Source organism: Pseudophryne corroboree, chromosome 6, assembly GCF_028390025.1.
Source record: "Pseudophryne corroboree isolate aPseCor3 chromosome 6, aPseCor3.hap2, whole genome shotgun sequence".
In the NCBI taxonomy this organism is placed as follows: Eukaryota; Metazoa; Chordata; class Amphibia; order Anura; family Myobatrachidae; genus Pseudophryne; species Pseudophryne corroboree.
In genome coordinates, this window is record NC_086449.1 from 403,145,433 (window position 1) to 403,167,967 (window position 22,535).

Consider the following 22,535-nt stretch of genomic DNA (forward strand, 5'->3'; position numbering starts at 1 on the left):
AGAGCGGATCCAGCAGCGTTCAGCGCCATTTTCCTCCTTGCAGGTAAAGCTACAGAGACGCTGACAGGGAGTGCTGTCCCTCCACACGACTCCAGCTATCCTGTGCAGTACCAGGGGGTTGTAGAAGGTAGGGGGAAGGGGGGGGGGGGAGGCTGTGTATTTACTGTGTAGTCTATTAAGGTACACAGTCAGCGCCAGGTATTTCTGTTATAACTACCTATTGAAGCGCTGTGTGTGTGCTGGCTCCAAGCTCTGTGTTTCTTTGAAGATATTGGTGGGGAAACTGTGTCTAACATTTTCCTGTGTGTGTGTGTGTGTGTATGCTTTCTCACATAGCCATGTCCAGGGACTCTGTGTCTTATGCTGCAGAGGACATTTCTTCTCCAGAGGAATCCATTCCAAGTACACAGGAATGTAATGTCTTATCTCAAATCCCTATTGCTGAACCAGAATGGCTGACCTCTATTAAGGGAATGATCTCTCAGATCTCTACTAGGATAGCTCACACTGAGAATGAAACTCAGGTTTTAAAGAATTCAATGGCAGTTTGGTCAGGTTCTGTTCCTATTCCTTCAATGACCCCTAGCATTTACCCACAGAAACGTGCACTTGCCCAGATTATGCAAGATGACACGGATACCGACTCTGACACGGCAGACAGTGATGGGGATGTGCTGAGGGGGGCGGCATCCCTGGCAAAGGGGGTGCAGCTCATGATTAAGGCCATTAGAGATGTGTTAAACATTACTGACACAACGCCTGAGCAGGTTGAGGAAACTTACTTCACAGACAATAAGAGAGCGTCGCTAACCTTCCCTACGTCTTAAGAATTAAACGCTTTATTTGAAAAATCCTGGGAAACCCTGGAGAAAAAATTCCAGATCCCCAAGAGGGTTCTGGTTGCTTTTCCTTTCCCTGAGGAGGATAGAAAAAGATGGGAAAACCCACCCATAGTTGACGCATCTGTCTCTAGACTTTTAAAAAAGGTGGTTTTACCTGTCCCTGGTTCTACCGCATTAAAAGAACCGGCCGATCGTAAGATTGATACTACACTCAAATCCATATACACTGCTTCAGGGATGACCTTAAGGCCTACTATTGCCTGTGCATGGAATTCTAAAGCAATAGTAAAGTGGTCAGGCACATAACTAGAGGACTTAGGGGTATATGCAATTAGCGGCGAATCGCGGCAAATTATCGCCGTTTTTTAATTCGACACAATTCGACCGTCCAATTTCGGCAAGTGGTTGCCGAAATTCACCATATTCAATGGAAAACGGATTCGACAGTCCCGCGGGCGAAAAACGTCCGATTTGCCGGATTTTGCCGCGATTTGGAAAAACCTGAAAAAAAATGGCGTGGGGTCCCCCCTCCAAAGCATAACCAGCCTCGGGCTCTTCGAGCTGGTCCTGGTTCTAAAAATCCGGGGGGAAAATTGACAGGGATCCCCCGTATTTTTAAAACCAGCACCGGGCTCTGCGCCTGGTGCTGGTGCAAAAAATACGGGGGACAAAAAGAGTAGGGGTCCCCCGTATTTTATACACCAGCATCGGGCTCCACTAGCTGGACAGATAATGCCACAGCCGGGGGTCACTTTTATACAGCGCCCTGCGGCCGTGGCATTAAATATCCAACTAGTCACCCCTGGCCGGGGTACCCTGGGGGAGTTTGGACCCCTTTAATCAAGGGATCCCCCCCCCCAGCCACCCACGGGCCAGGGGTGAAGCCCGAGGCTGTCCCCCCCATCCAAGGGCTGCGGATGGGAGGCTGATAGCCTTGAGAAAATGTAAAGAATAATATTGTTTTTTCCTTTAGTACTACAAGTCCCAGCAAGCCTCCCCCGCAAGCTGGTACTTGGAGAACCACAAGTACCAGCATGCGGGAGAAAAACGGGCCCGCTGGTACCTGTAGTTCTACTGGAAAAAAAATATCCAAATAAAAACAGGAGACACACACCTTGATAGTAGAACTTTATTACACAACTGCCGACACACACATACTTACCTATGTTGACCCGCCGACTGCCACAGTCTCCGACGATCCGGGGTACCTGTGAAAAAAATTAGACTCGCCTCAATCCAGTGGCCGGGAGATAATCCACGTACTTGTTAAAAAAAAGAAAACGAACACCCGGCCCAGCGGACTGAAAGGGGTCCCATGTTTACACATCAGACCCCTTTCCCCGATTGTGCCGGGACCCCACGTGACTCCTGTCACTGAGGTCCCTCCGGCCAATCAGGAAGCGCTACTTCCGTGGCGCTCACCTGATTGGCTGTGCGCGTGTGACCTCAGACAGCGCATCGCACAGCTCCCTCCATTACTTTCAATGGTGGGAACTTTGCCGTCAGCGGTGGGGTTACCCGCGGTCAGCCGCTGACCGCGGGTGACCTCACCGCTAACCGCAAAGTTCCCACCATTGAATATAATGGAGAGGCTTTGCGATGCGCTGTCTGAGCTCAGACGCACACAGAGCCAATCAGCAGAGTGCAAGGACGTTGCACTCGCTGATTGGCTGAATAGATACTTCTGTGACAGCTGTCACGGGGGTGTCTGCATTCGTGGAAAGGGGTCTCATGTGTCAACATGGGACCCCTTTCAGTCCGGTGGTCGGGTGTTCGTTTTGTTGTTTTAACAAGTACGTGGATTTATCTCTGGACCCTGGATCAGGTGAGTATAATTATCTTTTATTTTCAGGTACCCGTGGATTCTACTTGGAGAAGAGGACCGACTGCTTCGTGTCAACATAGGTAAATATGTGTGTGTCGGCAGTGTGTAATAAAGTTGTACTTGTCACGGTGTGTGTCTCCTGTTTTTTTTGGGGGGTATTTTTTTCCCAGTAGTACTACAGGTACCAGCGGGCCCGTTTTTCGCCCGCATGCTGGTACTTATGGTTCTCCAAGTACCAGCTTGCGGGGGAGGCTTGCTGGGACTTGTAGTACTACTGGAAAAAACAATATTCTTTCAATTTTGACAAGGCCATCAGCCCCCCATCCGCAGCCCTTGGATGGGGGGGGGGGACAGCCTCGGGCTTCACCCCTGGCCCTTGGGTGGCTGGGGGGGGGGGGACCCCTTGATTGAAGGGGTCCCCACTCCCCAGGGTACCCCGGCCAGGGGTGACTAGTTGGATATTTAATGCCACGGCCGCAAGGCACTGTATAAAAGTGACCCCCGGCTGTGGCATTATCTGTCCAGCTAGTGGAGCCCGATGCTGGTGTATAAAATACGGGGGACCCCTACTCTTTTTGTTCCCCGTATTTTTTGCACCAGCACCAGGCGCAGAGCCCGGTGCTGGTTTTAAAAATACGGGGGATCCCCTGTCAATTTCCCCCCCGCATTTTTAGAACCAGGACCAGCTCGAAGAGCCCGAGGCTGGTTATGCTTTGGAGGGGGGACCCCACGCCATTTTTTTTCTGAATTTTACCATTCCATCTAAAAAAAAATAAAAAAAAAATATTATTTTCAAAAATATATAAATAATACTTGTGCCTCCAAAAAAGACAAACCAAGTACCTAATCCCTTCTAATATAAATAGATATGCTATTATCAATAAAAAAAACACAAAAAAAACATGTTTTAAATTTTTTTTATTAGTTTCACCCACCAAAGTGTGGCGGATTGAAAATGTCGAATTTACTGTCTAAAAGCACTGTTGTCGAATTTCCAAACTTCAATTGAATATACTTTGGTCGAATTGCAGCACTTGTATCATTGCAGAAAAGTCGAATTTGACAAAAGTCGAATTTCAAAAAGTCGAATTTTGAAAGTCTGTTTTTTTGACGGAAAGTACTGAATTGCATTGACTATTTTTTCTTTTTGGCGAAAAAGTCCAGAAATTCGACAATTTCGGGAATTCGACCGCAATTGCATATACCCCTTAGATACAATGGATAGAACTGACATTGAACTGTTTTTACGTAACATACAGGATTCTGCGGGGTTCATGGTGGAGTCCATGAAGGACCTGGGTATGCTGAATGCAAGGATATCTTCCATGTCGGTCTCAACTCGCAGGGGACTCTGGCTGTGCCAATGGTCTGCAGACGCGGAATCCAGGAGAAGTGTGGAGAACCTACCCTACACAGGTCAAGCTCTCTTTGGGGAAGCGTTGGATGCGTGGATTTCCACGGCAGCCGCGGGTAATTCACCTTTTCTTCCCTCAGCTACGCCTTCTGCGAAGAAAACCTTTTCTTCCTCTGCATCGCAGTTCTTTCAGACCGCTAAGACAAAAAAGTCCAAGCCTCCTACCACCTTCTTTAGAGGTGGGCGGGTAAAATCCAAAAAGCCTGCACCTGCAGGTTCCCAGGACCAGAAGCCTACTTCTGGTACCTCAAAATCCTTAGCATGACGGTGGACCACACAGCCTAGAGGACGGGCTGGTGGGGGCGAGAATCAGACATTTCAGCCACGTCTGGGTGTTGTCCGGCCTGGATGCCTGGGTACAGGATATAGTGTCCCAGGGGTACAGACTGGAGTTTCAAGAAACCCCGCCTCACCGATTCTTCAAATCATGCTTACCATATTTGCTGACAGACAGGACTATTCTACAGGAAGCCATCCAAAAATTGCGAAAGTCAGAGGTCATTGTTCCAGTTCCATCTCATATGCAAAACATGGGTTACTATTCAAAACTTTTCGTGGTACTGAAACCGGATGGTTCGGTCAGACCGATTTTGAACTTGAAATCACTAAACCCTTATCTAAGGTAGTTCAAGTTCATAATGGAGTCTCTGAGAGTGGTGATCTTAGGTCTGGAGGAGGGGGAGTTTCTGGTAACCCTGGATATCAAGGATGCGTACCTCCACATTCTGATTTGGCCGCCGCACCAGGCTTATCTGAGATTTGCACTGTTAGACAGTCACTATCAGTTCAGGCACTGCCATTTGGTCTCTCCACGGCACTGAGGGTATTCACCAAGGTGATGGCAGAGATGATGGTTCTCCGCAGCAGACGGGGAGTGAATATAATTCCATATCTGGAAGATCTGCTGATAAAGGCATCGTCCAGGGAGAAGCTGTTGCAGTCCATTGTTCTCACGACTCGTCTGCTCAGGGACCATGGTTTGATCCTGAACCTTCCAAAGTCACATTTGGAGCCGACAAGGAAATTGTCTTTCCTGGGAATGATCCTCGACACGGAAGTGCAGAGGGTGTTTCTACCGGTGGAGAAAGCGTTGGTGATACAAACAATGGTCCGGGATGTCCTGAAGCCAGCCGGGGTATCGATTCATCAGTGCATTCGCTTTCTGGGGAAGATGGTTGCTTCTTACGAGGCTCTACAGTTCGGAAGATTTCATGCTTGATCCTTCCAGCTGGATCTCCTAGACAAGTGGTCGGGTTCTAATCTATATATGCACCTGAGGATACGTCTGTCACCGAAAGCAAGGATTTCACTCCTCTGGTGGCTACAAATACCTCACCTTCTGGAGGGCGCAGGTTCAGGATTCAGGACTGGATCCTTCTAATCACGGATGCAAGTCTCCGGGGATGGGGCGTAGTAACTCAAGGGGAAACCTTCCAAGGAAGGTGATCAAATCTGGAATCCAGTCTTCCAATAAACATTCTGGAACTAAGAGCCGTGTACAACGGTCTTCTCCAAGCGACACACCTTCTGCGAGATTGGGCCATTCAAGTACAGTCAGACAATGTGACGACGGTAGCCTACATAAACCGACAGGGCGGAACGAAGAGCAGAGCTGCAATGTCAGAGGTAACCAGAATCATCCTCTGGGCAGAAAAGCACGCGGTGGCACTGTCAGCAATTTTCATTCCGGGAGTGGGCAACTGGGAAGCGGACTTCCTCAGCAGACACGATCTCCATGCAGGAGAGTGGGGCCTCCATCCGGAGGTGTTCATGGAGGTGACAGATCCTTGGGGTGTACCACAAATAGACATGATGGCCTCCCATCTCAACAAGAAGCTTCGGAGGTATTGTTCCAGGTCAAGAGACCTGGAACCCCCTCCCTGGGTGTTCCAGTCGGTGTACGTGTTTCCTCCACTTCCACTCTTTCCGAATATTCTAAAGCTCATAAGGAGAACAAGAGTTCAGGCAATCCTCATTGCTCTGGACTCGCCAAGAAAGGCTCGGTACACAGATCTTCTGGATCTACTGTTGGAAGATCAGAGGTCTCTTCCTCTTCGGGAGGATCTGCTGCAGCAGGGGCCGTTCACTTATCAAGCATTACCGTGGCTACGTTTTACGGCATGGAGGTTGAATGCCAGATTTTAGCTCAGAAGGGAATTCCGAACAAGGTTGTTCCTACCCTGATACAGGCTAGGAAAGGAGTAACGTCTACACATTACCATCGCATTTGGAAAAAGTATGTATCTTGGTGTGAATCCAAGAAGTTTCCTACGGTGGAGTTTCAAGTGGGACGGTCTCTCTCCTCTTTCTGCAAGCAGGTGTGGATATGGGCCTGAGGTTGGGATCCGTGAAGGTCCAGATTTCGGCCTTATCCATTTTCTTCCAGAAACAGCTGGCTTCCCTCCCTGAGGTTCAGACTTTCTTGAAAGTGGTTCTGCATATCCAGCCTCCCTTTGTGCCGCCTACGGCACCCTGGGATCTTAACGTGGTGTTACAGTTCCTCCAATCGGATTGGTTCGAGCCTCTACAGGAGGTTGAGGTCAAGTTTCTCACGTGGAAGGCTGTCACTTTGTTGGCCTTAGCTTCTGCTAGATGTGTGTCGGAGATGGGTGCTTTGTCTTGTAAAGCCCCTACTTGGTCTTCCCTGAAGATAGAGCTGAGCTCCGGACACGTCAGCAGTTCCTTCCGAAGGTTGTGTCGGCATTTCATATAAACCAACCTATTGGCGTGCCAGTTGCTACTGACTCCGCAATGTCATCAAAGACCTTGGATGTGGTAAGGGCTCTGGAAATCTATGTGAAGTAGACCGCTCGTCACAAAAAATTGGACTCTGTTTGTCCTGTATGATCCCAAGAAACTTGGGTATACTGCTTTTAAGCAGACAATCTCTCGCTGGATCAGGTTCACTATCCAGCATGCGTATTCTACGGCAGGATTGCGTGTCCAAAATCTGTTAAGGCCCACTCTACTCGTAAGGTGGGTTATTCCTGGTCGGCTGCCTGGGGGGTCTCTGCTTTACAGCTTTGCCGAGCGACTACTTGGTCTTGGGTTGAACATGTTTGCTAAGTTCTACAAGTTCGATTCTTTGGCCTCTGAGGACCTAAAGTTTGGTCAATCAGTTCTGCAGGAGCCTCTGCGCTCTCCCTCCCATTCTGGGAGCTTTGGTTCATGCCCATGGTACTAATGTGGACTCCAGCATTCTCTAGGACGTTGGAGAAAATAGGATTTTAATTACCTACCGGTAAATCCTTTTCTCGTAGTCCGTAGAGGATGCTGGGCACCTGCCCAGCGCTTTGTTATCCTGCAGTGGTTACTTGGTTCAGTACTGCTTTGTTCTTCGTTAAGTACTGTGTTATTACTTGGTTCCGTACTGTTATTCAGCTGTTGCTGAGTTTTCAAGCTAGTTAGCCTGGTTTGCCTTGTTTTTGAGAGCTGGTGTGAATCTTGCCACTATCTGTGTAAAATCCTTCTCTCGAAGTTGTCCCGCTCCTCCGGGCACATTTTCTAAATTGAGTCTGGTAGGAGGGCATAGAGGGTGGAGCCAGCCCACACTGTTAAACTCTTAAAGTGCCAGTGGCTCCAGTGGACCCGTCTATACCCCATGGTACTAATGTGGACCCCAGCATCCTCTACGGACTACAAGTAAAGGATTTACCGGTAGGTAATTAAATCTGGCTCTGGTACCAGCCAGTGCATCCTCAGCCATTTACTGTACCTCACCGCAGGTCCCTGGCTTGCAGCTGGCGTGACCACACACCCTTCAGTGGGTGGACAAGAATGTAAGTAGATCCCCAGTAATCCCAACGGGGTGTGGCTACACCTACACAGGTATGGCCCTGCTCCCTAGTACCAGGGCCCAGTAGATCTCCCAGTTGCCCTCTATGATGATATTAAGGGCCTAATTCAGACCTGATTGCTAGCAGGTGATTTTTGCACTGCTGCGAACAGATAGTCGCCGCCTACAGGGGGAGTGTATTTTAGCTGTTCAAGTGTGCGAACGCATGTGTAGCAAAGCTAAACAAACAGATCTTGTGCAGTCTGAGTAGCCCAGTACTTACTCTGCCGCTGCGATCGCTTCAGCCTGTTCAGGACAGGAATTGACGTCATACAGCCACCCTGCAAACGCTTGTACGTGCCTGCTTTTTCCAAACACTCCCAGAAAACGGTCAGTTGCCACCCACAAATGTCTTCTCTCTGTCAATCTCCATCCGAACGCCCATGCGAATGGATCCTTCGCACAAACCCAGCGCTGAGCAGCGATCCGCTTTGTACCTGTACAACGCGCCTGTGCATTGCGGTGCATGCGCAGTTTAGACCTGATCGCCCGCTGTACGAAAACGCAGCCTAGCAAAAGCGATCAGGTCAGAATTAGGCACTAAGTTTGCATGCAGAGCTCACCTTCCAGTATAAGTGTGTCTGTTTGTTTTTTGTTACTTAGTATGGGTCTTTGTTTCATCCTTCGTGATAATGCCATAGAGGTTGTTTGAAGAAAGAGAGTAATTCATAAGTGCAGCTTTAATTAGGGATGAAAAAGGAATGGCATAATTGAATATACATTTTAAATAGCAATGTACTTTTCTTAAATCCTTTAAGATATTTTTTATTTGTTATATACATGTTCATTTCACTTTGCACAGGAATTAGATCGTTTTCTGGCCACCAAATTTTCCACTGTAAAGCGTTATGGAGGAGAGGGAGCAGAGAGCATGATGGGTTTCTTCCATGAGATGCTTAAAATGTATTCTTCCAGCAGTGTGACACATGTGATTATAGGAATGCCTCACAGGGGGAGACTCAATCTCCTCACAGGGCTTCTTCAATTTCCACCAAAGGTAATTTTGACATACTTGCTCTTTACATTTATATATATATGTATAGGTGTCCTCATACACTATTGCTTCAGTTGTACGCCTGGGCTTGCGCAGAGCGTCTTTTTCGCTTGAATGTGCTTCTTAATCGCAATGCAATGGGACAAAATCACCTCACAAGACTGGACTGATTAATTTGATATGTGACACTTGTATATCTGTGCAGCTGAATCTGTATAAGAAGTGCTACAGTGCAGTGCCACAATTTTATTCTTTTGTTGTTTTTTTTAACGCAAAGTTTCATGGTGCTTTGCATACAGATTCAGGGGCAGATGTATTAAGCCTGGAGAAGTGATAAAGCAGTGATAAGTGAAAGGTGATAATGTACCAGCCAATCAGCTCCAATATGTAAATTTACAGTTAAGAGCTGATTGGCTGGTGCGTTATTACCTTGCACTTATCACTGCTTTATCACTTCTCCAGGCTTAATACATCTGCTCCTCAGACCTGGTTGTGCATAGATATACAAGTGTCGCATATCAAATGAATCCGCACAGTCTCATGAAGCATCGCATTGTGACTAATACAATCATCCGAGTGAAAAAGATGCTATACCACTCTGCAAGGTCCACTTGCGCCAGGCATCTTGCACCACATGGTGTATTAAGGCTAGATGTATGAGGACACCTCTGTATTTTCTTTTGTTTTGTACAAGCAATCTACAGATGTGTCTTCATACATCTAGCCGCAATACACCATACTGCGCAAGATGCTTGGCACATGCCTCGTGGTATGACTTGGACCCTCCGGCGCTGGTAGTTATTCTTGTAGTTTGGTACTCTTTACTGAATAGTTGCACGTAGCCTCACATATATTCACTACATGAAACAAAGTTTATTTTATATAAAACATGATTAGAAAAAAGGTCAGAATCATGTTAGTTTATTTGTGTTAAGTAGACTTATTATTAAACAGCTGCAGAATCAGACTGGCCCAGCGAGATACCAGAGAAACTTCTGGGGATCCCACTTTCTAAGGGCACCGACCCCATCTGGCACCTGTTCCTGGACATTACTGTATTTAGAGCGACTCTCAGCTTCCTAAAGCATCATGTCATTGGTACTTATGGGGGCTAAGAACCAATTTGCATACAGTTGCATCAGGGCACAGTTGCTGTTCGGTGGAGAAGAAAAGACAAACTGAGAACTGCCCTGGGATAAGTAAATAGAGGGAGTAATAGTAACACTTCAGACCATATCCAACAGCCCATTTTGTGCAATCCAAATTACAATGTGTCCCATTTAAGCACGTAAAATGCAGTCACTGTCTAAACATGTTCTGTAGATGTAAATCTTAATTTAAGATACCCATTTTCTACGGCAGGGTCCACAGGTTATCCACAGAACATCATTGGGATATGATGACGCGACAGCGGATTTGCACCAATCGGTCAAAGCTTTCGACCTCCCAGCATGCAACGGGCCCGTCCATATATCCTCGTGTCTTGGCTCTGGCAAATCAGTTGTATTTTGTTTGGTAAGGCAGGAGCCGGACCATGGTCAAGAGGGCTGCTGGTTTTTTTTAGCAGCCCTAAGCTTTTTTTATTTTATTTTTATAGTCTTACTATTTTTTTGAGCGATCTTTGTAAAAAGTTTTTTGTACGTACCTTAGAAAGAGTCGCTCAAACAACTCCCCACCGGGTCGCGACAGCACTTACCCACGAGTACAGTGCTGTTTCGGCGGGGGTTTGTGTCGGATGTACTAGCAAGTTCAGCAGACATTACCAGGCTGTGGCCGGAGCACGGGGAGAAGGTATGACATTGGTTCCGCATAGAGGGGGAACACGAATACAGCTGCACTGTTTTTTGGGGGGGGGGTACTACCAAACAGTCTCTGACGCGGCTGCCACCTAGGGTGCACCAGCGCTAGGCCCTAGGGATCACAGGCTCCAGGGGTAGTATGAGGCAGCGATCCCTAGATGTCAGCAGTGGGGAGTCAGACGCTCTCTTGGTCGTCCCTCACCCCGGTTCATGATTCCTCCGAGTCTCCCACCATGAACTGATTTCCCGCTTCCGTCTGAGATACTGTATATCTAAGGGGATCCAGTCGCAGCATAGGCGGCTGTGTGACTGGTGCATCAGTGTTCACTTGGCGTCTGTGTTCACTGTAGGTTCATGGGGCGAGTGTATACAATATTAGCGCCTGGATCCACTCAGCGTTCGCTAATGTATTGATCAATCCTGGAAGCGGGGTGAGTCTCCCTGTATCCCACTCTACTGAGTCGGGTAATACAGCACAAAGTCTCTATGTACCTTTTGAGTACAAATAGTTGGATAAGTGCCTGATGCATATGAGTCTGATAATTATTGCTGTGGTTTTCTTTCGCTGTGCAACGGAATACGGTTAAATCCTATATAAGGTAATGCAGTAATATGGTTCTCCTACATACTTGAAATGTATTTGTAGTTGATTATATGCTCATATTGCTTATTATACTAATGTATAACCTGTGACTTATTGCTAGTGTGATTGCTGACTTTACTATCATTCTGGCAGTTTTTCTGTGTATTCCGATCCTCAATGCTGGTGCAAAGCAGGGTAGGGTCGGATTGAGTGTCACTTTAAGTGATTTACAGTCACAAATTGTGTAGTAACACTGTACAGGTGTGTGATTTATTTATCATGTCTAAGAGCGGCAAGGGTGAGAAAAATATACTTTCCACAGCAGCACCAACACTCATTTCATGTTTGTCTTGCGAAGCTGGGTTGCCCTATCAGCATCTGGTTCATAAGGGATTATGTGCAAAATGTTTTAGCTATCACGAAGCCTCTTAAATAACCTAGGTAAGCACAGGTTCTAGTTGAACCTTCATGGGCTACTTGCACAGACATTATCCAATATAGCTAAGCAGATAATGCCAGCTCCTATACCAGGGATAGATTACCCTATTAACCCTTACATGCAACATTCATTCTGAGGTTTATCCACCTTGGGAATTGGCTGCTTCTAAACAAAAGGACTGGTGGGAAGTAAATCACATAGACATGATACAACAACTTCACAGTCTACACAGGTTTCAGATGAGGATTCGTCGGAGGATGAGGACTCATTGCACTTTGGAGGAAGGTCTCAGCTCAGTGGACAAACCTGAGCTAATTAGTGCTATGTAAGCCATTCTATCCTTAGAAGAGGCAGCAGAGCCTGTGTTAAAAACTAAGGCATCTGTGTTTAAACGTCTCAAAACAGCTGATGGAAATTATGCAAGAGGTTTGGGTTACGCCCAGTAAGAAGTTAGAATTCCAAGAGATGGAATTCCAGTTATCCTCGTCCAGCTGGGGACTGTTTAAAAAACGGAGGTGGCACCCAAAGTAGATTCGCATGTCATAGATTGGTGCAAAAATCTACATTACTTCTGCTTTCAACATAAATAAATGATGTCACGGATGGTTTTCTAAAAACCCATTTTTCTCTAGCACTCATAAGGGATATTGGGGAAAACTAGTACGATGGGTATAGACGGTGTCCAAAGGAGCCAGTGCACTTTAAATTTCTTCAACTGGGTGTGCTGGCTCCTCCCCTTTGTGCCCCCTCCCACAGGCAGTTTAGAAAAAAGTGCCCTCAGGAGAGGATGCACATCTCTGCAGCTCCAGAGTTTTCTTCAATTTCATTTAAAACTTTTATTTTTTTCGGTATGCTGTCTGGGCAACAGCATACCTGTGCCATGGGAGTTAGGGGGGGATGGTCACCAGCCTTACGGGGTGCAGAGCTGCTTCCCCGCTGCAGGACCACCGTCCTGAGGGGCTGTTTGTTCAGTGGGGCACTGCGCCTTGGCTGTCACAGTCGCAGCACGCCGCACACCCCTAATGCTGCCTGAAGGTGACACCGGTGGTGAGTAAACACCGGGGGCCCTTCTAGGGGGGGTCCTCGGTTTCAAAGTGCGGCAGATCACGGGCGTGGCGTACCGGACCCTCCCTGGGGGGTCCTGCTAATATCCCCTGTGTGTAAACTGCCACAAAATTGCAGAACTGAGCACTTGTGTGAGGTTTTAGACTGTTTGGAGACTTTGCCAGTATAAATAATATGCTTAGCTCTGGCGCCATTGGGGGTAGGCAGAGCTTCCTCAGAGCGGGACCAGGGCGTTTTTGCCACCTTCCTCTGCTTACAGAAGCCATCAGCAGCACACAGTCAGCGCTTCCTGCCTCACAGACACGCTGGAAACTGGTACAGGGTGTAGCAAAAGGGGGAGAGCGGCTTGTGTACACTGTCCTGTGTCTTACTAGGACTGTATTTGATAGTGTTTACTGTGATTTACAGAGCTGACAGCCTCACTGGGGCTGTGCAGGTCAGGGTGTGCTGAGGTCCTCTCTCCTCTGTGTCTCCTCTCAAATACAGTAGGGCAGGCTTGCATTATTACTGTCTGTGTGTATGTTGTGTTTACTGTGAAATATGGGTAAGCGCAAACTGTGCAGTATCTGTCACACCAGATTCTCTCCATTATCGAATAACTGTCTCCTGTGAGCAATGTAGTCAATCATCCCAACTTATTGAAGAGTTTGGGGGAGAAGGTACAGAGCCCCACTGGTTAGGGTCTCTTAAAACCATGATGTCTGATATGTCATCTCAACTCACTGCAAATGTGCAGAAAACTAAGCTACTGCAACAAGCTGTGGCAGATTTAGCTGCTAAGGCTGATGCACAGCCGCCCCTCTCCCATACAGGTCCCCAGAAGCATGGTTTACCTGCACTGCTGTCTGATACAGATGATGATATACCAGATGATGGGGATAACACAGTAGGGTATCCTGATTCTGCCCAGGGTATTGAACCCCTCATTTTGGCTATAATGGAGGTGTTAAAGCTCCCCCTAGCGGACGCTGCATCACAGCAGTCATTTTTCTTTGTGCAAAATAAGCCCAATGTCACTTTCCCTGATTCTCCAGGGTTAGAGGACTTATTCAAACAGGCATGGAAAAATCCAGACAAAAAATTCCAAGTGTCCAAAAGGTTTTTGTGCACTTTCCAATTCCTCCTGAAGGTAGAAAATTTTGGGAGAAACCCCCTGGGGTGGATGTTTCAGTCTCTCGCCTGTCTAAGAAGGCAGTGCTACCTACCCCGAGCTCCTTTTCCATGAAGGACCCTGGGGATCGGAAGATAGAAACTACCCTAAAGTCTATATACACTGCGGCCGTCGTTTACAAAGACCGGTTATTGCAGGTTGCTGGATGACCAATGCTATTCATTCTTGGGCCATTCAAATTCAGGGGGGTCTCTCGGGGGAAATGCCTTTAGTTACTATGGTCACCCTATTGAAGGACATAATGCAAGTCCTCTGTGATTCCCTCAAGGAGATGGGGAATATTAATGCTAGGACGTCGGCCATGGCCTTGTGGTTGCGTCAGTGGAATGCGGACGCAGAATCCAAATGTAGTGTGGAATCTCTCCTCTTTTCTGGGGAATGGCTTTTTAGGGTTGAGGTGGATACCTGGATTTCCAAGGCTACGGCTGGAAAATCAACATTTCTCCCCTCTGGGGCCCCGCCGGCAAGACGCTCTTATCCTGGGCTGTCTGTCCAGTTCTTTCAGTCGCACAGATTGTGCTTGAAGGCTAGAGGTGCCTCCAGTGCAATCATAGGCACCAGAGGTAAGTCCAGAAAATCTGCATACACCAGTTCTCAGAAACAGTCCACCGGTTCAGCTTCCACTAAGGCCTCAGCATGACTGTGCACACCCACCCCGAGGGGATCTCGAGGTGAGAGCTTGACTGCGTCACTTCAGCCGTGTCTGGGAGAATTCCTGCCAGGATGCCTGGGTCAGAGAGTTTGTTACTCAAAGCTACAAGCTGCAGTTCGACAGTACTCCCCCCCCCCCCCCCCCCCACCCCCACCACCAATGATATTTCAAATCAAGCTTACCAGCTTTGGAGGATATGCAAGTTACGTTGCAACTGGCTATCCAAAAGTTGGTCCAGTCCCACGTCATTGGGGTAAATTTACTAAGCTCCCGATTTTGACCGAGATGCCGTTTTTTCATCAAAGTGTCATCTCGGTAATTTACTAAGCAATAATCACGGCAGTGATGAGGGCATTCGTAATTTTTTGCAAGTCCAAGAAAAAAATTACGAATGAATACACCATCGGTCAAAACGCGGCTGTTTAAGTATGAATCTCGGTAATTTACTAAGAAGTGCAAAGCAAAAAAAAAACAAACACTGCCGTGAAAAATTACAACTCGTAAAAAAGTGCAAAAAAAAAGCAGACCTGCTTTTTTTTCCCGTGATTGGATAGGCATGCAGGGATCCATGAGATCCGTGCATGTATATCAGTGGGAAGGGGTGGGAAAGTTGTTATTTTATTAAAAAAAATTGCGTGGGGTCCCCCCTCCTAAGTATAACCAGCCTCGGGCTCTTTGAGCCGATCCTGGTTGCAGAAATATGGGGAAAAAATTGACAGGGGTTCCCCCATATTTAAGCAACCAGCATCGGGCTCTGCGCCTGGTCCTGGTTCCAAAAATACGGGGGACAAAAAGAGTAGGGGTCCCCCGTATTTTTAAAACCAGCACCGGGCTCCACTAGCTGGACAGATAATGCCACAGCCGGGGGTCACTTTGATATAGTGCCCTGCGGCCGTGGCATCAAAAATCCAACTAGTCATCCCTGGCCGGGGTACCCTGGGGGAGTGGGGACCCCTTCAATCAAGGGGTCCCCCCCCCCCAGCCACCCAAGGGCCAGGGGTGAAGCCCGAGGCTGTCCCCCCCCATCCAATGGGCTGCGGATGGGGAGGCTGATAGCCTTTTGTGATAATGAAAAGATATTTTTAGTAGCAGTACTACAAGGCCCAGCAAGCCTCCCCCGCATGCTGGTACTTGGAGAACCACAAGTACCAGCATGCGACGGAAAAACGGGCCCGCTGGTACCTGTAGTACTACTACTAAAAAAATACCCAAAAAAAGACAAGACACACACACACCGTGAAAGTAAAGATTTATTACATACATGCACACAAACATACATACATACTTACCTTATGTTCACACGCAGGTCGGTCCTCTTCTCCAGTAGAATCCAAGGGGTACCTGTTGAATAAATTCTACTCACCAGATCGCGGGTCCCAGGGTCCTCGGGGCATCCATTTGTAATCCACGTACTTGCATAAAATAAGAAAACGGAAAGCCGAGCCACGAACTGAAAGGGGCCCCATGTTTTCACATGGGACTCCTTTCCCCGAATGCCAGAAACCCACTCTGACTGATGTCTAAGTGGGTTTCTTCAGCCAATCAGGGAGCGCTACGTTGTAGCACCCTCCTGATCGGCTGTGTGCTCCTGTACTGAGTGACAGGCGGCACACGGCAGTGTTACAATGTAGCGCCTATGCGCTCCATTATAACCAATGGTGGGAACTTTCTGCCCTGCGGTTGACCTAAAGTGACGTCACTGCTGAGCAGAAAGTTCCCACCATTGGTTACAATGGAGCGCATAGGCGCTACATTGTAACACTGCCGTGTGCCGCCTGTCGCTCAGTACAGGAGCACACAGCCGATCAGGAGAGTGCTACAACGTGGCGCTCCCTGATTGGCTGAAGAAACCCACTTAGACAGAAGTCAGAGTGGGTTTCTGGCATTCGGGGTAAGGAGTCCCATGTGAAAACATGGGGCCCCTTTCCGTTCGTGGCTCGGCTTTCCGTTTTCTTATTTTATGCAAGTACGTGGATTACAAATGGATGCCCCGAGGACCCTGGGACCCGCGATCTGGTGAGTAGAATTTATTCAACAGGTACCCCTTGGATTCTACTGGAGAAGAGGACCGACCTGCGTGTGAACATAAGGTAAGTATGTATGTATGTTTGTGTGCATGTATGTAATAAATCTTTACTTTCACGGTGTGTGTGTCTTGTCTTTTTTTGGGTATTTTTTTAGTAGTAGTACTACAGGTACCAGCGGGCCCGTTTTTCCGTCGCATGCTGGTACTTGTGGTTCTCCAAGTACCAGCATGCGGGGGAGGCTTGCTGGGCCTTGTAGTACTGCTACTAAAAACAATATCTTTTCATTATCACAAAAGGCTATCAGCCTCCCCATCCGCAGCCCATTGGATGGGGGGGGGACAGCCTCGGGCTTCACCCCTGGCCCTTGGGTGGCTGGGGGGGGGACCCCTTGATTGAAGGGGTCCCCACTCCCCCAGGGTACCCCGGCCAGGGGTGACTAGTTGGATTTTTGATGCCACGGCCGCTGGGCACTATATAAAAGTGACCCCCGGCTGTGGCATTATCTGTCCAGCTAGTGGAGCCCGGTGCTGGTTTTAAAAATACGGGGGACCCCTACTCTTTTTGTCCCCCGTATTTTTGGAACCAGGACCAGGCGCAGAGCCCGATGCTGGTTGCTTAAATATGGGGAACCCCTGTCATTTTTTTCCCCATATTTCTGCAACCAGGATCGGCTCAAAGAGCCCGAGGCTGGTTATGCTTAGGAGGGGGGACCCCACGCAATTTTTTTTAAGGATTTTACAGTGTTTAATTTAAAAAAAAAAAAAAAAAAAATTAACCCCAGCACGGATCACACAGATCCGGCCGAGATTCATTGTAAAAAAGTCGGCAGTGTTTTGCTAATCACTGCCGTAAAAAACTGAAAAAAAACACGAATGACATCGACATCGGAAAACCCGAAAAGGCAAAATACGGCAGCTTAGTAAATCCATCGTAACAAATTCAAAAAGTTGCAGTTTTACACTTTCGATGTCATTCGTGATTATTCTCCCACCAAATCGGGAGACTTACGAATCTTAGTAAATTTACCCCATTGTTCCAGTACCACTGCTGCAATGCGGCAAGGGGTTTTACTGAAACCTATTCGTGGTACCGAAACCAGACGTTTCGGTAAGGCCCATTTTGAATCTGAAGTCTTTGAATCTGTATTTGAGGGTGTTCAAGTTCAAAATGGAATCCCTGTGAGCAGTGATTGCGGGTCTGGAAGACCGTGAATTTATGGTCTCCTTGGATATCAAGGACGCCTACCTCCATATTCTGATTGGCCACCTCATCAGGCGTACCTACGATTTGCCCTGCTGGACGATCACTTCCAGTTCCAGACCATACCCTTCGGTCTGTCTAAAGCCCCGAGGGTATTCACAAAGGTGATGGCGGAGATGTTACAGCCCCGGGTCCAGGGGGTCAATGTGGTCCCTTACCTGGACGATCTTCTGATAAAGGCAAGATCCAGAGAACTTTTGTTGGTCCATATCGACCACACCATCCATCTTCTGTCGGACCACGGGTGGATCCTCAAATTACAGAAGTCCCACCTGGAGCCCACTCAGAGGCTCCTATTTTTGGGGATGTTGCTGGATACTGTGGCCCAGAAGGTGTTTCTACCAGTGGAAAAAGCAAAAAAACACTTCAGCAGATGGTTCGCATGGTGCTCCAACCTTCTTGAGTGTCCATCCATCTTTGCATAAGATTGTTAGGAAAGATGGTTGCCTCCTACGAGGCGATCCAATATAGGAGGTTCCATGCCAGAACGTTTCAGTTGGATCTCCTGAGCAAGTGGTCTGAATCACATCTGCAGATGCACCAGATGATTCAGCTGTCACCTCAGGCCAGGATTTCCCTCCTGTGGTGGCTACAGTCCTCCAATCTCCTGGCGGGCAGGAGTTTTGGAATTGAAGATTTGACCCTCCTAACAACGGATGCGAGTCTGAGAGCATGGGGAGCTGTCACCCAAGGGGCGCAGTTCCAGGGCAGGTGGTCAGCCCACGAAAGCCTCTTTCCAATCAACATTCTGGAACTTCGGGCGATCTACAGTGCTCTACTTCAAGCCTCTCCTCTGCTCAAGGATCTTGCAATCCAGGTGCAGTCGGACAACGCCACGGCAGTGGCGTACATCAGTCGGCAAGTAGGGACAAGAAGCAGAGCCTGCATGCCAGAGGTGTCAAAGATACTTCTCTGGTCGGAAAGAAATGCAAGAGCCATGTCCGCAATCTTCATTCCGGGTGTGGACAACTGGGAGGCGGACTTCCTGAGTCGTCACAATCTCCACCTGGGGGAGTGGGGGCTCCACCATCTGGTGTTCCAGCAAATCATCGACCAGTGGGGTTGCCCACAAATGGACAATAATGGCTTCTCGTCTCAACAATGAACTTCCCTGGTATTTCTCGCGGACCAGGGACCCTTAGGCGAGGGCAGTGGACGCACTGGCGAGGCCTTGGCCGTACAGGCTGGTCTACCTGTTTCCTCTGAACCCATTGCTTCCAAGAGTGCTAATGCGAATCAGGAATCAAGTTGTCCAGGCAATTGTAATTGCCCTGGATTGGCCTCGGAGGGCATGGTACACAGATCTTCTGGACATGTCCGTTGAAGACCCTTGGCCTCTAGCACTCAGGAGAGACCTCTTCAACAAGGACCGTTCGTCTTCCCGGACTTACTGTGACTTCGTTTGACGGCATGGATGTTGAGTGAAACATCCTAGCTCACAAGGGCCTTTCCAAGAATGTTATTACAACCATGGTTCAGGCCAGGAAATCTGGAGAAGATATGTCTCTTGGTGCGAGGAACGCATGTATCCGCCTGCAGTGTTTCACTTGGGACGTTTCCTGCAGGCTGGTGTGGATAAGGGCTTACGTCTGGGTTCCATTAAGGTTCAGATGTCGGCTCTTTCCATTTTGTTTCAGAAGAAATTGTCAGTGTTGCCAGAAGTTCAGACCTTCTTGCAAGGAGTACTCCACATGCAACCTCCCTTTGTGCTGCCTACGGCACCCTGGGATTTGGATGTAATGTTGAAATTTCTACACCGCACGTGAAAGACAGTGATATTACTGACCCTGGCTTCTGCTCGTCGTGTTTCAGAGTTGGGGGCCTTATCGTGTAAAAGTCCCTACTTGGTCTTTTACGAGGACAGAGCGGAGCTCCGGACTAGACAGCAGTTCCTGCCGAAGGTGGTCTCTGCGTTCCACTTGAATCAGCCTATTGTGGTTCCGTCCAGTTCTGACGCTTCTGCTCCTCCAGAGGCAATGGATGCTGTGCGGGCCTTTAAAATCTGTCAAGCGTACAGCTCGGGTCAGAAAGATGGATTCCTTGTTTGTGATCTATGATGCGCAGAAGAAGGGTTGCCCTGTTTAAAAGCAGTCTATTGCTCATTGGATTAGGATTACTATCCAACAGGCCTATGTGTCGGCAGCCTTACCTGTTCCTAAGTCTCAGAAGGCCCACTCTACTAGATCAGTGTGTTCTTCCTAGGCGGCTGCCTGTGGTGTCTCGGCCTTGCAACTATGCCGAGCAGCTACTTGGTCAGGGAAGAACACTTTTTTTGTGAAGTTCTAGAAATTTGATACCTTGGCCAAAGAGGATACCCAGTTTGGGCAGGCGGTGCTGCAGAAGTCTCCGCACATTCTTGCCCATTCTGGAAGGTTTGGGACGTCCCCATCATACTAGTTTTCCCCAATATCCCTTATGGATGCTAGAGAAAATAGGATTTTCTCATACGTCCTAGAGGATGCTGGGGATGCTTCAAGAACCATGGGGTATACACGGGATCCGCAGGAGACATGGGCACTTTAAGACTTTAAAAGGGGTGTGAACTGGCTTCTTCATCTATGCCCCTCCTCCAGACTCCAGTTAGATTCTGTGCCCAGTGAGACTGGATGCACACAGGAGCTCTCCAGAATTTCTCAGAAAAAATACTTTTGTTAGGTTTATTATTCTCAGGGAGACCTGCTGGCAACAGGCTCCCTGCATCGTGGGACTGAGGGGAGAGAAACAGACCTACTTCTGTGAGTTTCAAGGCTCTGCTTCTTAGGCTACTGGACACCATTAGCTCCAGAGGGTCTGATCGCTAAGTACGCCTAGATGCTCGTTCCCGGAGCCGCGCCGTCAACCCCCTTGCAGAGCCAGAAGTCAGAAGCCGGGTGAGTAAAAGAAGATTAGAAAACTTCAGTGACGGCAGAAGATGGCTTTTGAGGTACCGTGCTGCGTGCCATGCTCCCACATACAGACTGCACTGCAGGGCGCAGGGGGGGGGCACCCTGGGCAGCATAAATCCTCAAATAGCGACTGGCAAGAGTGTATACAGTGCCTGGGCACTAATTACAGACCCCCGCCAGTATAAAAATTTTAAATTAAGCGGGACTGAAGCGCCCCATTAAGGGGACGTGGCTTAGCCCTCACAGCTCTGACCAGAGCCATTTTCTCTTCACAGAAGCTGCAGAGACGCTGAGCCTGGCCTCCCACACTACTGTACAAGTAACAGGGTGCAAAACGGGGGGGGGGGGGGGGGGGCACACGAGAGATTTGGTGCTAATTTGTTGAAATTAAATATTACTCTCTTCAGAACTGGGCTAGGCGCTGGGTTGTGAGCTGGCAGAACTCCCTCTGTGTTTCTCTAACAGGCTTTGCTGTGGGTCTGTCTCCTATAGCCCCAGTGTGGTTGAGGGTGTCGGTACGCGTGTGTCGACATGTCTGAGGCTGAGTGCTCTTCCCAGGAGGAGGCTGGAGTGGGGACAGAAAAGGCTGTGGCAGTGACTGTGTCGGCACCGCCGACGGCTGATTGGGTAAATATGTTGAGTGTTTAAATGCGAATGTGGCTCAGTTGACATATAGATTAGATAAATCTGAGTCTAAGAACCAGACATGGAGGAAATCCATGGAGGATGCATTGTCACAAGCTCAGACCCCTTCGGTGTCACAGAAACGTGCATTTACCCAGATAACAGATACAGATACCGACACAGACTCTGATTCCAGTGTCGACTATAGTGATGCCAGATTAAATCCTAAACTGGCTAAGAGCATTCAGTACATGATTGTGGCGATAAAAGAAGTATTGCATATCACAGAGGACCCTGCTGTTCCTGATACAAGGGTCTGTATGTTTAAAGGAAAGAAACCTGAGGTAACGTTTCCTCCCTCTCATGAACTGAACGCTCTTTTTGAAAAGGCTTGGGAAAATCCTGACAAGAAGGTACAGGTTCCCAAAAGAATTCCAGTGGCATATCCGTTTCCCTCTGGGGACAGGGAAAAGTGGAAGTCAACCCCCACGGTGGACAAAGCTCTATCGCGTCTGTCCAAAAAGGTGGTGCTTCCGTCTCCTGACACGGCAGCCCTAAAGGATCCTGCAGATCGTAAGCAGGAAAATACCCTAAAATCCATTTATGTCACTACGGGTTCGCTACTCAGGCCTACCGTTGCTTCGGCATGGGTGAGTAGCGCTATTGAAAAGTGGGCAGATAATTTGTCATCTGAGATAGATACCCTGGACAGGGATAGCGTGATTTTGACTCTGGGTCATATCAGGGACCCTGCAGCATATTTAAAAGAAGCTGCAAGGGATATTGGCCTTTTGGGTTCAACAACCAATGCCATGGCAGTCTCGGTTAGGAGGGCATTGTGGATTCATCAATGGAATGCTGATGCTGACTCTAAGAAGACTATGGAGTCTCTACCGTTTAACGGTAGTGTCTTGATTGGTGACGGCCTCACTGACCTGGTATCTATGGCTACCACGGGTAAGTCATCATTTTCACCTTATGTTCCTGCGCAACAAAAGAAAACGCCCCACTATCAGATGCAGTCCTTTCGGCCCAACAAATACAAAAAAGGACGTGAGTCCTCCTTCCTTGCTGCGAGAGGAAAGGGAAAAAGGTCACAGGCTGTGGCAAGTTCCCAGGA

At 48.3% G+C, this 22,535-nt stretch overlaps 1 protein-coding gene across 2 annotated transcripts in view; it reads left to right on the forward strand.

Annotated features, from left to right (window-relative positions):
- Positions 1-22,535, forward strand: part of DHTKD1 (dehydrogenase E1 and transketolase domain containing 1) — a 190,175-nt gene that overhangs the window by 36,379 nt on the left and 131,261 nt on the right. The window contains exon 4 of one of the 2 annotated variants that reach the window (XM_063926877.1): positions 8,719-8,913. The exons of the other annotated variant lie outside the window; for it this stretch is intronic. Coding sequence (XP_063782947.1) covers positions 8,719-8,913 — 195 coding nt within the window. The remainder of the gene's footprint in view (positions 1-8,718; positions 8,914-22,535) is intronic. 2 annotated transcript variants of the gene reach the window in all.